The following is a 12,406-nucleotide window of genomic DNA, read 5'->3' on the forward strand; positions in this document are numbered from 1 at the left end:
ATTGCGTCACGGCAGTGTATTTAAACGAGCCAGTTTAAATACCTTAACGGTGATCGTACAGTACTTGACGATGCAGAATGCGCGGAACACAAGAACATCTTCATCAGAATACTCTGAGCGAAAGGCATGCGAATTGGTGTTGAGCAATAAAGAAAGGTATTAATAAGTACAAAAATGTTTTTTTGTTGCTCCCGTTTGTGTTCTTGTCAGTGGCACAACGCTGCTCGTTGTAGCAGTCGTACGACTTTGTAAGCCGCTTGGTATCGGGGCAAACACACGTTGCGTTCGGTCGTTGAACTCCAGCAAGCGGCAGACGGTGTCGGTCAGGAGCAGGGAACCGTGTCCTTAATGAGGGTCCGAACAGGACTTCGAACTTGTATTCCTGGGCCGTGCACTTAACACACAGTAGCAGCAGCATTATCCAATAATAATGCAAAAAAGTAGCTTGCATGTCGAGGCCTTTGCAGTGACATGAGTGACCACGCGTGCTGACATTTCTAAAACGGTGTTGCCACGGTGAAAATATTTCCCTCCAATCCTCGACCAGTGCGGCTTCAGACTCTTTCACAAACTGTTACGTGGAATTTGCGGGTTGTTTCAAAGTGGCTTAAAGTTTGCGGACAGAGTAAGAGTATACCCCTGCCCCCACCCCATAGTCCAATGGTTTTCCACTCCTGATTGCAGAGGGGGGGGGAGACCTGTGTTGAACAGAGCCCCATTCCAAACACAGTTTTACATTATTGCCCCATAGCATGTGGTGAGATGGAACCACCCCAGCTTTGAAACATTTTTTGGCAGAGACTGCATGTCAATATTGCGTGAAGTATGCAGAGAGAGTGAATACAGGTGTCTCGGCTTCAACGTAGTCCGGTCATCTCCGTAAAGAATCTAATTCTAATCCACCGGCCCCAAGAGACATGCCTGGGATCGTTCTTCAGTGCCTAAATTAACGTACGCACATAAAATCCATCGGTGGAGTTTGAAGCAGATACATTGGTCTTGCCGAAGGCTATATTAAATTAGTCTTCCTTATGTACACGTTTGTTTCCCGCTTGATCATTTTTTTAATCCGAGCGTTTTTTAATCCCAACGAGCGACCAAGTTGTTCTCGTCTCTCCTTTGCAGTCCTGGAGCCTCCCAACAGATATTCCTGTGACAGGAACCAGTTGTTGATCCATTGCACAATTGGTGTTGATTCTCATACCCAAAGTAGTGCCAACTCAGCAAGTGGTACCTCATTTTACCATTCCTGGAGGAACGAATATGATTATGATGATATTGACTCTGGCCAGGAGTTCAACTCATAAGCTTTATTGGTAGGAACCCAGGTGTCTCTTCGTTGAGGCCATTGTTTATCAACAAACCCCTGCGTTTGTATTGTCCAGCAGGTCGTAACAACAAAATGCTTCCTTCGATGGCAGTTTATTTTTTGCGCGTTAAATTACCCCAATGTCCTTCGGTCAGTTTTATCCGACGGTTTGATTTGTAGATGTTCCTCGAGTGATATTATATCCACGCGCTTGTGCACGTATTGCACCCTAGACCTTGCTCTTAACATCCTTTTTTTGCTGGCAAGTTACAGGGGAGGCTTGTTTGTTGAATGCAGAAAAAATCCCACTCGCGTATGCTTGCAACTCGAATTGTGATCGCTCACGGATCGTTGATGAATAAAAATAGCAAAGATGCATCGAGTCTCGCGGCAGAAATTGTGTTCAGCAGATGACAGCGTCCTTCGCTTACAACGCTGTGAATTTTTTAAATACTTATAAAAGCTATCCACCGATTTCACAGACCAGTAAAACAGATTTTCTCTCCTTGCTAAAACCATAAACTTGGCGGCGGACACAAAGTGGAATGGGCGGTTTTTTTACCATGCCATTGCTTTGTGTCGTAAATTGGTAGTGTATATCTATATTTTTCGGTGTATTAAAACCTCTTTGTTACGTGGTTAATCACTTAATAAAACATTGTTTTAAGTTTCATCAAAAGCAAATACGACGCTTAAAAGTTGATGGAATTATGTTGCATCATTGGTGTTGTGATGTCTTGAGTGGACATATCATGGGACCTCCTTTGCCAGTACCAAAATATGATGATAGGTTTTCCTCCTATTTCTGGCTACAAAACAGGTGTTAAGTTGTTAAAACAGCAAACAACACCTTTTACAAGGAATCATGTCTGCATTAACCACAATATTAGTAGTGGTCAGAATGCAAACAAAAAACATACTCTGGTAATATATGCATTGTCCTTGAAACTGATTGGTCCACACCAGAGACAGCTTTCTTTTGGGAAAAGGGGAAAAACGTATTCTCATATTTTGGTACTGATGTAGATTCTCACCCCGAGCTCTCATTACTCTGATGGTGCGTTGTCTTTGAGCTGTACGCCTTTTGGCGTCCTCTGGTCTAACACCCTTTGAGACAAGGCTCAAAAGAAAGCTGTCTCTGGTGTGGACCAATCGGTTTCAAGGACAATGCATATATTATCAGAGTGTTTTTGTTTGCATTCTGACCACAAGTATTGTGGTTTATGCAGACATGATTCCTTGTAAAAGGTTTCAGTTTGGTGTTTTAACAACTTAACACAGCTGTTTTTGTTGCCAGAAAAAAAGGGGAAAAACTTATTGAGTTAACATGTCAATATTTATATTATTTTTGGTATAATCGTAAATTCTTAAAAGTACAATAGTAGTCGTGCTCAAAGCTTGTATTGGTACTGTAATCACCTTTATTTTTAGGTCATTTGCATAAAATATGAACATAAATAAATAAAATATATTGTCGGGGGAAAAAGTACCTTCAGGATATTTTCCAATTAATCTGTCATTGGCCTTTAAAACTAGGTAAGAGTCCATTGAGTCAGAACAATTTTTATGGTTTATAATTGATTTAATTTAAAAGCCAACTATTGTTATTCATGAACGTGCCTTTTTGAGATGGAGAATTTCCTGTCAGACCTGATCGTTTGTGACTGGCACTGGGTTCTCTACAGGACGCTGTCGTATTCAAAATCTGGGGGGGTGTGGAGGCGCATTGGTGAAGAATTTACATTTCTACTGGCGTCTCAGAGCCAGATTGTCATCTCTTGTTACTTAGTGGCCTGGCTGGTGGGGATTGATGAATTTCGAGTTTCAGGCCTTTGAGCCAATGTCTCATCTTGATTCAAACATGTTTTTGCCGGACTCTGTGGCAAACCTGGAGCACGCCTCGTGTTTGCAGGGTTTTCGGCAATGTCTCACCGCTTGGTTACAGCCGTGAGATTCCCCCGGTTTGATACGAATTGAAACCGCACGTGGAATTTCGGGAGCCCGTTTTTACAGGCGTGAGCGGGCTACATTGTTGTCGCGAACGTCGCCAAGATCGTCCGTTGGCGCTTCCACAGAGTTGTCACCCTCATCTGCCATTCGAGATGTTCAGCTCTATAAGAAAATCAAAAGTTGAGTAATAACATCAGAACTGAAGACCTATGCAGTGGCTTTACAATTCCCTTTTGACTGCAATTTGTGGTTTAACCATAGCGAGGCTACAGAGCTTTTTTGATGCTGTGGAGGTTTTATTTTATTGCCTTTTTAGGTCACGCAACTTTAGTCTCAATGCTCTTAGCACATTCAACTTTCTCATAATTTTTTGTTTCCCTAAGAAAGCTTCAAGGCTGTGCTTGGGATCTTTGGACAATTCCTTTTGTTTTGTTTGCATGTGAGAAGGAATCGCGACGCCCGGTTAAATCTTCGCGGATGCGAGAGGCGTTAACCCTTCAACGCATGTCGGCTCCATATCCACACCCAGCCTGGATCACTGGCTCCCATCTTCGCATGAGCCACCGCACCGAGGCTCCACTTTGCTCGACTGCAGATGTGCATTGTCCGCCACGTCTGCGATATGAATCGCAGCAGTGGCAGCAGCAGCAGCACAGCTGTTGCAGCTCCTAGGCGTTATACACGGCTGGACCAGACGGAGTTGTAACGTTTCGCACATCCCGGCAACGGGGGGCTGCACCTCCTGGACTTGGCCACTGTAGCCCACGCCGGCAGAACGCAGCATCCTTACAACGATCCGGCTCGTGCTGCGAGAGCCGCAGCTGGGTTTGGCGCGGCGATGGTTACACGCGGCTGTCCGCCACGGCGCTTGCGCTGACGGAGCCGCTTCGCGTGATGGCGGCGGCGGCGGCGTCTCCGCCTCGCTCTGGACCGGCGGGAAGCTGGCGCCCGTTGGGGGAGCGAGCGTTGCCGATGAGGCTTTGGAAGGAGTACGAGGAGCTGAATCCCGGCGTGGACGACGACGGCACGAGGCTGTCGCGCGCCGAGGCCAGCATGGACGCGTTGTGCGACGGCTCGCGGTTCATTCCGCGCGACGCCGCCGCAGCATTCTGCGGCGTCTTGAAGTTGCACGCGATGTACCTGGCGGAGAGGGTAAAAAAATTAACCCGTAAAAACAAAGTTTTTCACTATAAATCCTTTATATGCTTGGCGGCTAGAGTCCTCTCGTCCTCTGGCTTGAGATGGCTGCCACCTATGGGTCAGATGATTGCATAGCAGCATTAAGCAATCGGTAATTAAATATAATATTTTTTTCCTAAAAAGTGTAAAATTTTTGAATTTTTTTTTCACGAACATTAATTTGCATGCACAATGAGTCTGTGTGGAAAATGTCAGCTCGATTGGATCACGGGAAGTGGGTTAAAAAACGACCGAAAGATTTGCACGGTCCTAAGCGCGCAAGCAAGTGAACTTAATATAAAGGATTTAAAAATAAGAGGTGAATATGCAGCGCTGCAGTTTGCTTGGTCACGCCGCTGCCCGTGCAAGGGTCTCCTACGAGTGGGGGCTGCTCGAGATGGCCTTGGTCTACTCTTCCATGCTGGCCACGTATCTTTGAAAGGAGTGCCTGGGGAAATCCCATGCATTTGAGAGGAGCATGGATAAACTCCGCGAGGATTTTCTACTCCAAGCCTACTTGATATATACTGCCTGCTATACGGCACCTTATTCTCCAGCCATGTACGCGTTGCCTTTTATCACTGTTATTTTAAAATCTGATATTACCCCAGACTAATGAAAGAGTCCATGGGGTGAAAATAATGTGAGTGTTATTAAACATGTCCTTTCGATGTAATGGAAGCTGTATATTTAAATGTGCTCGTTCAATTGTTTTGATTAGGGAGATTGAAAATGTGTCTGAAAAAAGAAATAAATTATTGTAATTGTCTGACAATTACCACCAGATATGTGGTGAAGCTTACATTGCAAGGGGGAGTTGTCATTTAAATAATAATGGAACAGTTATTTTTTAATCTTTTAATCGTTTTCAATTTGGTTTATGATTTCATTAAATGATTTGAACTCCTCTTTCAACCAGGAATGCTCATTTTCTACCCGTGTATTTCTGTATTTCACGACCCAGCAAGTGGCCAGTGGCATTAATGAAGTAAAAAAAAAAACATTACACGATGTAGCCTCAGCCAGTGGCGTGACCAAGCAAACTGCAGCGCTGCATATTCACCTATTTTATTTTTTACCCTCTCCGCCAGGTGCCATCGCGTGCAACGTCAGTCTCTCCTAAAAAAAAAAACCCAGCTAGATCACCGTTTTCAATTATCTGGCTAAGGTGAAATGCATTCAGGCCACACAACACTCCGAGGAAATCCACAATACACTCCATTGAATCGGGGGTTCGGGGGGTCAATCACTCCACCCTCACTGCAGACGTTTACCCTCATGGCGCAAACATTGACGGACGTTACATTTTTTAAATTGCACTTTTCTTCCCGATCGAACGGCCAGGACCTGTTGTGAATTTTCATTGCCGTTTAGCTCGCCCGATGTGTTTTCTGTTAGTGCCGCGAGTCGTTCTGCACCGGTGTGCAGAGGGTGCCCGTGAGTTTCTTCTTGAGCATGATTTTGTGTTCGTGCTGAACGACGCGTCGCGAGCGGTAACCACAAACGGGAAAAAACGTGTCGGACAGCTGTGGAGCAAGACCGCGAAAAACCTTACGCTTTGCAAATCGGATCTTCAACTCGTAAATTATTGATGGCAATATTTAAATGCCGAGGTTGGGGGGTACGTACGTTGAACTTGTTTGGCACCGTACGTAGCCACCCGTGCCAATCCGAGGTGCGGTATCGACTTGGTGGAATGCTTTCGACTAGCAAGAAGAAGACCTTTCGAAACATGCGGGCGCGAAGAAAAAAGCACTTGCGGGAACGTCGCCGTCACGCAATCGCGGAAACGCACCTTGCGAAGGCCTGCCTGTACGTGCGGTTGAAGAGCGTGTAGACGAGCGGGTTGACTCCGGACGAGACGTACCCCACCCACACGAAGACGTCGAGCAGCGCCGCCATGGCGTGCCTGTTGCACGCGTCCGCTGGGCACAGGGCCGACAGCACGTTTGTGATGAAGAACGGGCACCACATCCCGACGAATAGCAGGAAGACTATGCCGAGCACCTTGGAAGCACGCTGCTCATTGGTTATCGCCTGCATCGTCCGCTTCTGCGAAGGCGTCACGCTCTTGCTCTTAGCACGTCCCGCCCTGTGCGGCAAGAGGGCGGTGTCGGGAGGAGCGGGGACCCCGTCGAGGGACGACAATGCGACGTAGGGCCCCCCGCCCGGGAGGCCGACGGCTTCGGGCGGTGTCGCGGACGTGAGCGAGGTCGCTCGGCCGCGGCCGTGGTTGTTGTTGCCTCCGCCGCTGCTGTAGCTGCTGTTGTAGCTGCTGGAGTTGGAGCAGCCGTTCATGCCCTCGCAGAGCAACGCCTGTTGCCTGAGCACGCGCGTCGTGGACACGTAGCTCGCCACCATGATGATGAGCGGCAGGAAGAAGGAGCTCAGAGAGCCGTAGATGATGAAGTCGGAGATGTTCATTTGGCAGCTGCCGTCCGTGTACACGTAGGCGAGGTCCTGCAGGCCCAGGACTGGCACCGGCATGGAAATGCCTGATGCGGGAGCGCAAAATGGGAGGCACTTAAAGGCCGCGTGCAATAATATAAAACGACACTTTTGTGAACAATTCTAGGGGCGCAGTGGAGCGAGCGGTGGTGGAAGTGCAGTGCGGACTGCGCTACCCGAGTTGAATTTGATCGATCACCATGATCAACGTGACTAACTGAAATGAACGGAGGCTTTCAGCCAGTAGTGGATTGATGAAGCGCTGTATAGCACACGTAGGATTGACCATATCGCAGTGCGTCTGAGCAAGCAAACTATGCCAACCTTCGTGAAACGCCGTTGGGGCTTAGCTCCTTGCTCCAGCTACTGTTTAAAACAAAACAACTAGTAGATGCTTCGGGCGGTGAAAACAATTAGCACCTGTTCACTTAGGTTTTTTCGGTAAAGTCACGTAGGCTTTACCTACGTGACTTTACCGAAAAAACCTAACAATATGAATCCTTGCAGTCACGAAAGCTTCAAATCTAGAATTAGCACTGTTGTTTAACTTAATATACCTTTCCCTAATTGTATGAAGAACACTTGGGAAATGTAAATGTTTCAAATCTTCTTGTCACTTATCAGGAGATGCTGTGCTCATGCAAGAGGTCCTATTAATCGCTGGGACAATGCAAGCCTTGTCATTTTATCAGCAGTAGTGCAAACTTACTTAAACTCACTGCATTTTTTTCATACCGTAATGAATGAGTGTGTGAATTAACTTTATCGCGGGAATATATTTAAATAACACGAGGCAGGCCAATATCTGATTTTTTCCTTTTTTCTTTTACTCTGTAAGGCCCACTGAGCTATGTAGCTCTTTTTCAGAAGCGACCTGCCACAAATGATTGTACCCACGACCTCCTGTCCACCAGGCGAGGTACCCGTGAGATGCGTAACACAGGCTGGACAAAGACATTAGGCGCCTGGGTGTAGCATCTACAAGGCGATGCTAGGCCGAGGCAGCCGTACGACTGCCTAGTCCGACTCGCCCGACATAGTGGTGTTCACTCAATTGCGCTGTGTTCAATTCGCACCCACCTTGTCAAAAAATGTGTTTCCTCGTACATTCATCGCGTTGCATCAAATTCGCGTTATGAAAATGCGGTGTCATCGGAGAACAAGCTGTATTTGAGTTCAGCGCTGATGCTTGGATGCGAGTGATTTGGGCCATGAATAACAAGACTACTTACCAACGGATATCACCCAGACGGCGAGGATTTTAAGCAAGGCTTTGGTCCGGGAGTTGAATCGACTGTGCTCTATCGGCTTCTTGATGGCGATGTAGCGGTCCAGGGAGATTGCGCACAGGTGCATGATGGACGCGGTAGAGAAAAGCACATCCAGGTAAATCCACACGGGGCACAGAGACAGTGGAAGTGGCCACTTGAACCCTGTGAGCAAAAGAATAGATGTGAATTAGGTCTAGATTTGAAGCTTTCGTGACTGCAAGGATTCATATTCTTAGGTTTTTTCTGTAAAGTCACGTAGGTAAAACATTAAAATTAATAAAAGTTAAATAAAATATCAAGTACTTGATACAGCTGTCGTAGCTGTGACGGTTCCACCTGAAGACGGAAGCTTGTGTTGCCTCCGAAACGTCGTGATTTTTATTTTATTTTACTTTTATTAATTTTCATTTTTTACCTACGTGACTTTACCGAAAAAACCTAAGAAGATGTGAATTAGGGCTGGCACGGTTGGGTGTGCCGTAGCTCTTTACAATCTTCACGAGGATATATTTTCCTTTTGTTATTTGAAAGTCATCGTTATTCTTGCATTTATGTTTACGCAAACATGGCATGCAGGTGAGACCAATGACAATAGACATGTTATTAACTTCTCTCTACTGGAGGAAGGGCCTCCACTAGATTGGACCTATTATTTGACCTGCTCGGCCGCAATGACCAGACATTTTGGAAGAGTGAGAATTACTTCACCTCGCCATACGTGATCTGCCGAATGACTGACTGTGGTGTGCCCATTCATACTGCTGGGTGGACGACGGTGCTGTGCATGACAATTACTGGCATCGTCTCCCCGCAACTTCACGTGGACCGCTGTTCAGTCTACCTTGTGTCGGCAAACCACAGCCGAGACGAATTGGCAGTTATTTTACACGCATCCATTGCGCGCACGCATTTCCATCAGCCTTAGGCGGCGGATAATTTTTATTTTTTTTGACTGCTGAAGAGGTCGAGGGGTCTAAGACGCTTCATTAAATGTCGGCGGCACGCTTTAATTGATTACGCGCTAATGGCACGATTTTGAACACGGAGCGCACGAACGCTCGCGGTGTACATCGGTAACGCCCGGAAGATCCATTGTGGGCCATGTTTGATTAAACTAGTACACAGATGGCTTTGCCTAATTAATGGATGGTGCCTGTTTGCTGGGGCACAGGAGAGTGACAGATATTATAATGGGGTGATCTCTCCAAAGCTGCGATGACTGCCTGGTATCGTAACCGCAGACCAACCCATTTTGCCCGTTGCACGACACCTAACAACGTTACCAGCCGCTCTATCCACAAAGATACCCTAATTTTAATTAATTTTCGAGTCACTCATTCTTGGTTGGGGCGCATTAAGGCTTTGCTAGTTGGAAGCACGCGCACATTTGTCCTTGGAAATTGCAAATGTCGCTGTGCTCTTTAAATAATTTGCACCGGTCCCGTGGCCTCATTCTCTTCGTTTGAAAATCAGTCCTGTGTTCTTGTGACATTATTGCACGGATTAGTTTTGTAGTGGGGCACTGCGAAGAAAAGACATCCCGTGTTGCCCTAAATTAACTGCCCGCAATAAATTACATTTCTCCTGAAACCAAACAGGACTCCCATCGCAAACCTGCTGCTTGTAACCTAACAGAAATGCCATGTTTGAAAGGATTTTAAACAATAAATAAATGAGAGCCACGAGCAGCAGTTAGGAAAATGAATTACTGTGCACGCCACGAGGTTGACTTGGAAAGACGCGAGAGGCGGTAGTTTCGTGCCTGCGGGAATTTGTGTACTTTGCGCGCACGCGTTTGCGAGCGTGCGCGCACGCGTCTGTGAGCGTGCGCGCGTGTGTGTGTGTGTGTGAGGAAATTTGCCTGTCCGATTCATTTACTGCACACACTGGGAAGCATAAATAACGGACGGTGCCTCTTGGCAGAGCAAAGCACTCGTGCTAAGAGCGTCCCTTTTAAGGTGTCGGCCGCATTACTTATTGCAGTTATGAGGCCGTTGGCCATGACTCCCGCGTAGAAATGTATGGCTGCATGGTGCGTGACAAGTGCCAGACCATCATTTTAGCAGAACCACGGATCTTTGCAAAAAAAAAACAACAACTCTATTTGAGGCTGTCTTAAAAATAAATGCCTCTCTTTTACACTTTCAAACTTTTGGTTGACAGAGTTGATGCATTAGCTTTGTCTTTCTGTCTCTGTAATCGGGGGAAGGGCATGACAATTCCCAGAGATAATCCAATATGAACAAAATTTAGCATGAAGTATTTTTGTCATTTGGGTCTTGTCCAAAAGAAAATTGGCCAAATTGTCAAAGAATTGGCCAAATTTGCCGTGCCAGTCAAGGCGGATGAGATAATTCATGTATCATCGTGATATAATGTAATTGTCATCTTCCAACATAGAGCTTTCTATAGTGGCCATCAGCCTTGGTTACTATACACACAATCCTCAAAAGGGATGCCGCATTTGCTGAGGTGTGTGTAAGCAGGGGGGCGGCGGGGGGGCGTAAGCGGCGGTGACAGCCTCACCGTATAGGATGTTGAGCAGCGAGATGGGCATGACTAGGATGCCCACCAGCATGTCGGCTACGGCGAGCGACATGAGAAAGTAGTTGGTGGCCGTCTGAAGCTTCTTCTCAAGCGACACGGCGAGGATGACCAAAACATTCCCGGCAATGGTCAGGAACACCACCACGAAGAGCAGCAGCACGGGCAGGTTCAGGTGGCCGGCGCCCTTGCGCAGATCCACGGAGATGTTGCCCCCGCTGCCGTTGACGACGGATGCGGTCTCCCCGGCCGTCGTGTCCAGCCAGCCCGCCGGCCGCTGCCTATCGGCGGACACGTTTACCAGCGCCTCCGGCTCGCCGCTCGCCTGCATGACTGCCGGCCGCCGTCCGCGCCGCCGATTTTATTTACGCTGCGCGGGGAAGCAAGCGCGCCTGTCCGAATCGCTGCGCCAGCGTGCCATTTGACGAGCGGGCGACGGTGCCCCCGTGGCTCTATTTTGACGGGGGGGGGGGGGTCTCGAATCGCGCTCGCAGTTTGAAGAATTTGGCCGTCAATGCAGTGCGTTGCCGCGTTGCCGAGACTAGGTTTTTGGAAACCTTACGTTTCCACTGATGTTATTTTTTTATTTTTTATTCTCATTGGGTAAGTTTGTTTTTTCATCATCACGCAGCGCATTTTAATTAGTATAAGCATTTGCGCTCAGCGGTCTCTCAAAAAGCTGTTCTCCGTGCGATTAATAAATGGTAGAGTAGCTGCCAAAAAGGGAATGTGTTTTTATTTTACGTGGAGAAAAGGGTTTTGGTGGGCAGAGGAGAAAAACATCATCTCGTAGCATTGGTGAGATGACAAAAGAAACCACGTACGTTGTGCGCGAGGGAGGAGAGGGGACTCATCTGAGACGGAACGATCCTGAGCGCTGCTTAATTGACGAGAGGGTTGTTGTTTACAAGGAGCGCTGCCATTTTATTTCACGCGGACGCTTTCTGACGTTGGTCTTCCTCAAGTGCGCGTTATTGTATCCAGTTGCAAGGGTGCCTGGGAGCACCGAATTAGCCTGAAGTGGGAGTTATTGACTGCCACCGTGGGCGGGGGCCGAGGAGGGGAGGTTATCCTTTACACAGACGGCAGAATCGGACGGAGTAATCTGCGGTCGCGAGCGGTCCCCCGTGCTGCTGACGCCGCCTGTCGAACGTCATCGGCGATCGCGTTTCGAAGGCCAGAGCGTCGCTGCAGAATCCTGAAAGGAGAACGAGATGAATGAACCGCTAACGCCCACTTCATGGTTCAGCTTCTAGTGCAGTGAAGAAAAGCGTCTTCGGCCCCAAGTCGATTCGCCACGTCGATTATACTCCACAACTGAGCACTGTGTGTAGGGGTCAATCCACGCTGCGCCGGGTCATGGGAGCTATTTCACCGTCCTTCGTGATGCCGATTGGTCAGGGTCTGTGGAGACGGGCTGCATAGAATGTGGGAGTAAAGAAGTGAAGTGCAAGCTCGTCTGTGCCGGGCAGTGAAGAGGCAGGGGGGGGCATAGGTATGAGAGCATTGAAGTACAGTACAGCAATGGAATTTGTTGGAGGCCCTCATCCAGCAGTTATTGATGAAAGGATTGTTGCGCACAGCGTACATTTTGGTTCATAGAACAAGCAAACGGACCATACTAGACGGACAATACAAACGGTACAGACAGGTGTGAATAATTACCGATTCTTCAATCGAACGATGCTCGTAAAAACAATTAAAT

General features: G+C 47.6%; 2 protein-coding genes across 2 annotated transcripts in view; one reads left to right on the plus strand and one right to left on the minus strand.

Annotated features, from left to right (window-relative positions):
- The window catches only part of PSMD1 (proteasome 26S subunit, non-ATPase 1), a 156,103-nt gene that overhangs the window by 48,720 nt on the left and 94,977 nt on the right, over positions 1 to 12,406 (plus strand). The gene's annotated exons all lie outside the window — the stretch shown is intronic.
- HTR2A (5-hydroxytryptamine receptor 2A) lies at positions 4,102 to 11,032 on the minus strand. The gene is made up of 5 exons (XM_061575262.1): positions 10,684 to 11,032; positions 8,119 to 8,319; positions 6,727 to 6,933; positions 6,234 to 6,621; positions 4,102 to 4,399 (listed from the first exon to the last, which is right to left on the minus strand). The coding sequence occupies exons 1-5, from the start codon at positions 11,030 to 11,032 to the stop codon at positions 4,102 to 4,104; spliced, it is 1,443 nt and encodes a 480-aa protein (XP_061431246.1).

Source organism: Lethenteron reissneri, chromosome 57, assembly GCF_015708825.2.
Source record: "Lethenteron reissneri isolate LAM-NWPU_2019-01 chromosome 57, ASM1570882v1, whole genome shotgun sequence".
Classification (NCBI taxonomy): Eukaryota; Metazoa; Chordata; class Hyperoartia; order Petromyzontiformes; family Petromyzontidae; genus Lethenteron; species Lethenteron reissneri.

Excerpts from the sequence above, each read along its gene's own strand:
- HTR2A (XM_061575262.1), bottom strand. The coding sequence starts at position 11,032 with ATGCAGGCGAGCGGCGAGCCGGAGGCGCTGGTAAACGTGTCCGCCGAT. Across the intron at positions 6,934-8,118 it reads CGTCTGGGTGATATCCGTTG|GCATTTCCATGCCGGTGCCA; the intron begins GTAAGTAGTCTT and ends CTCCCGCATCAG. Across the intron at positions 4,400-6,233 it reads TACAGGCAGGCCTTCGCAAG|GTACATCGCGTGCAACTTCA; the intron begins GTGCGTTTCCGC and ends CCTCTCCGCCAG.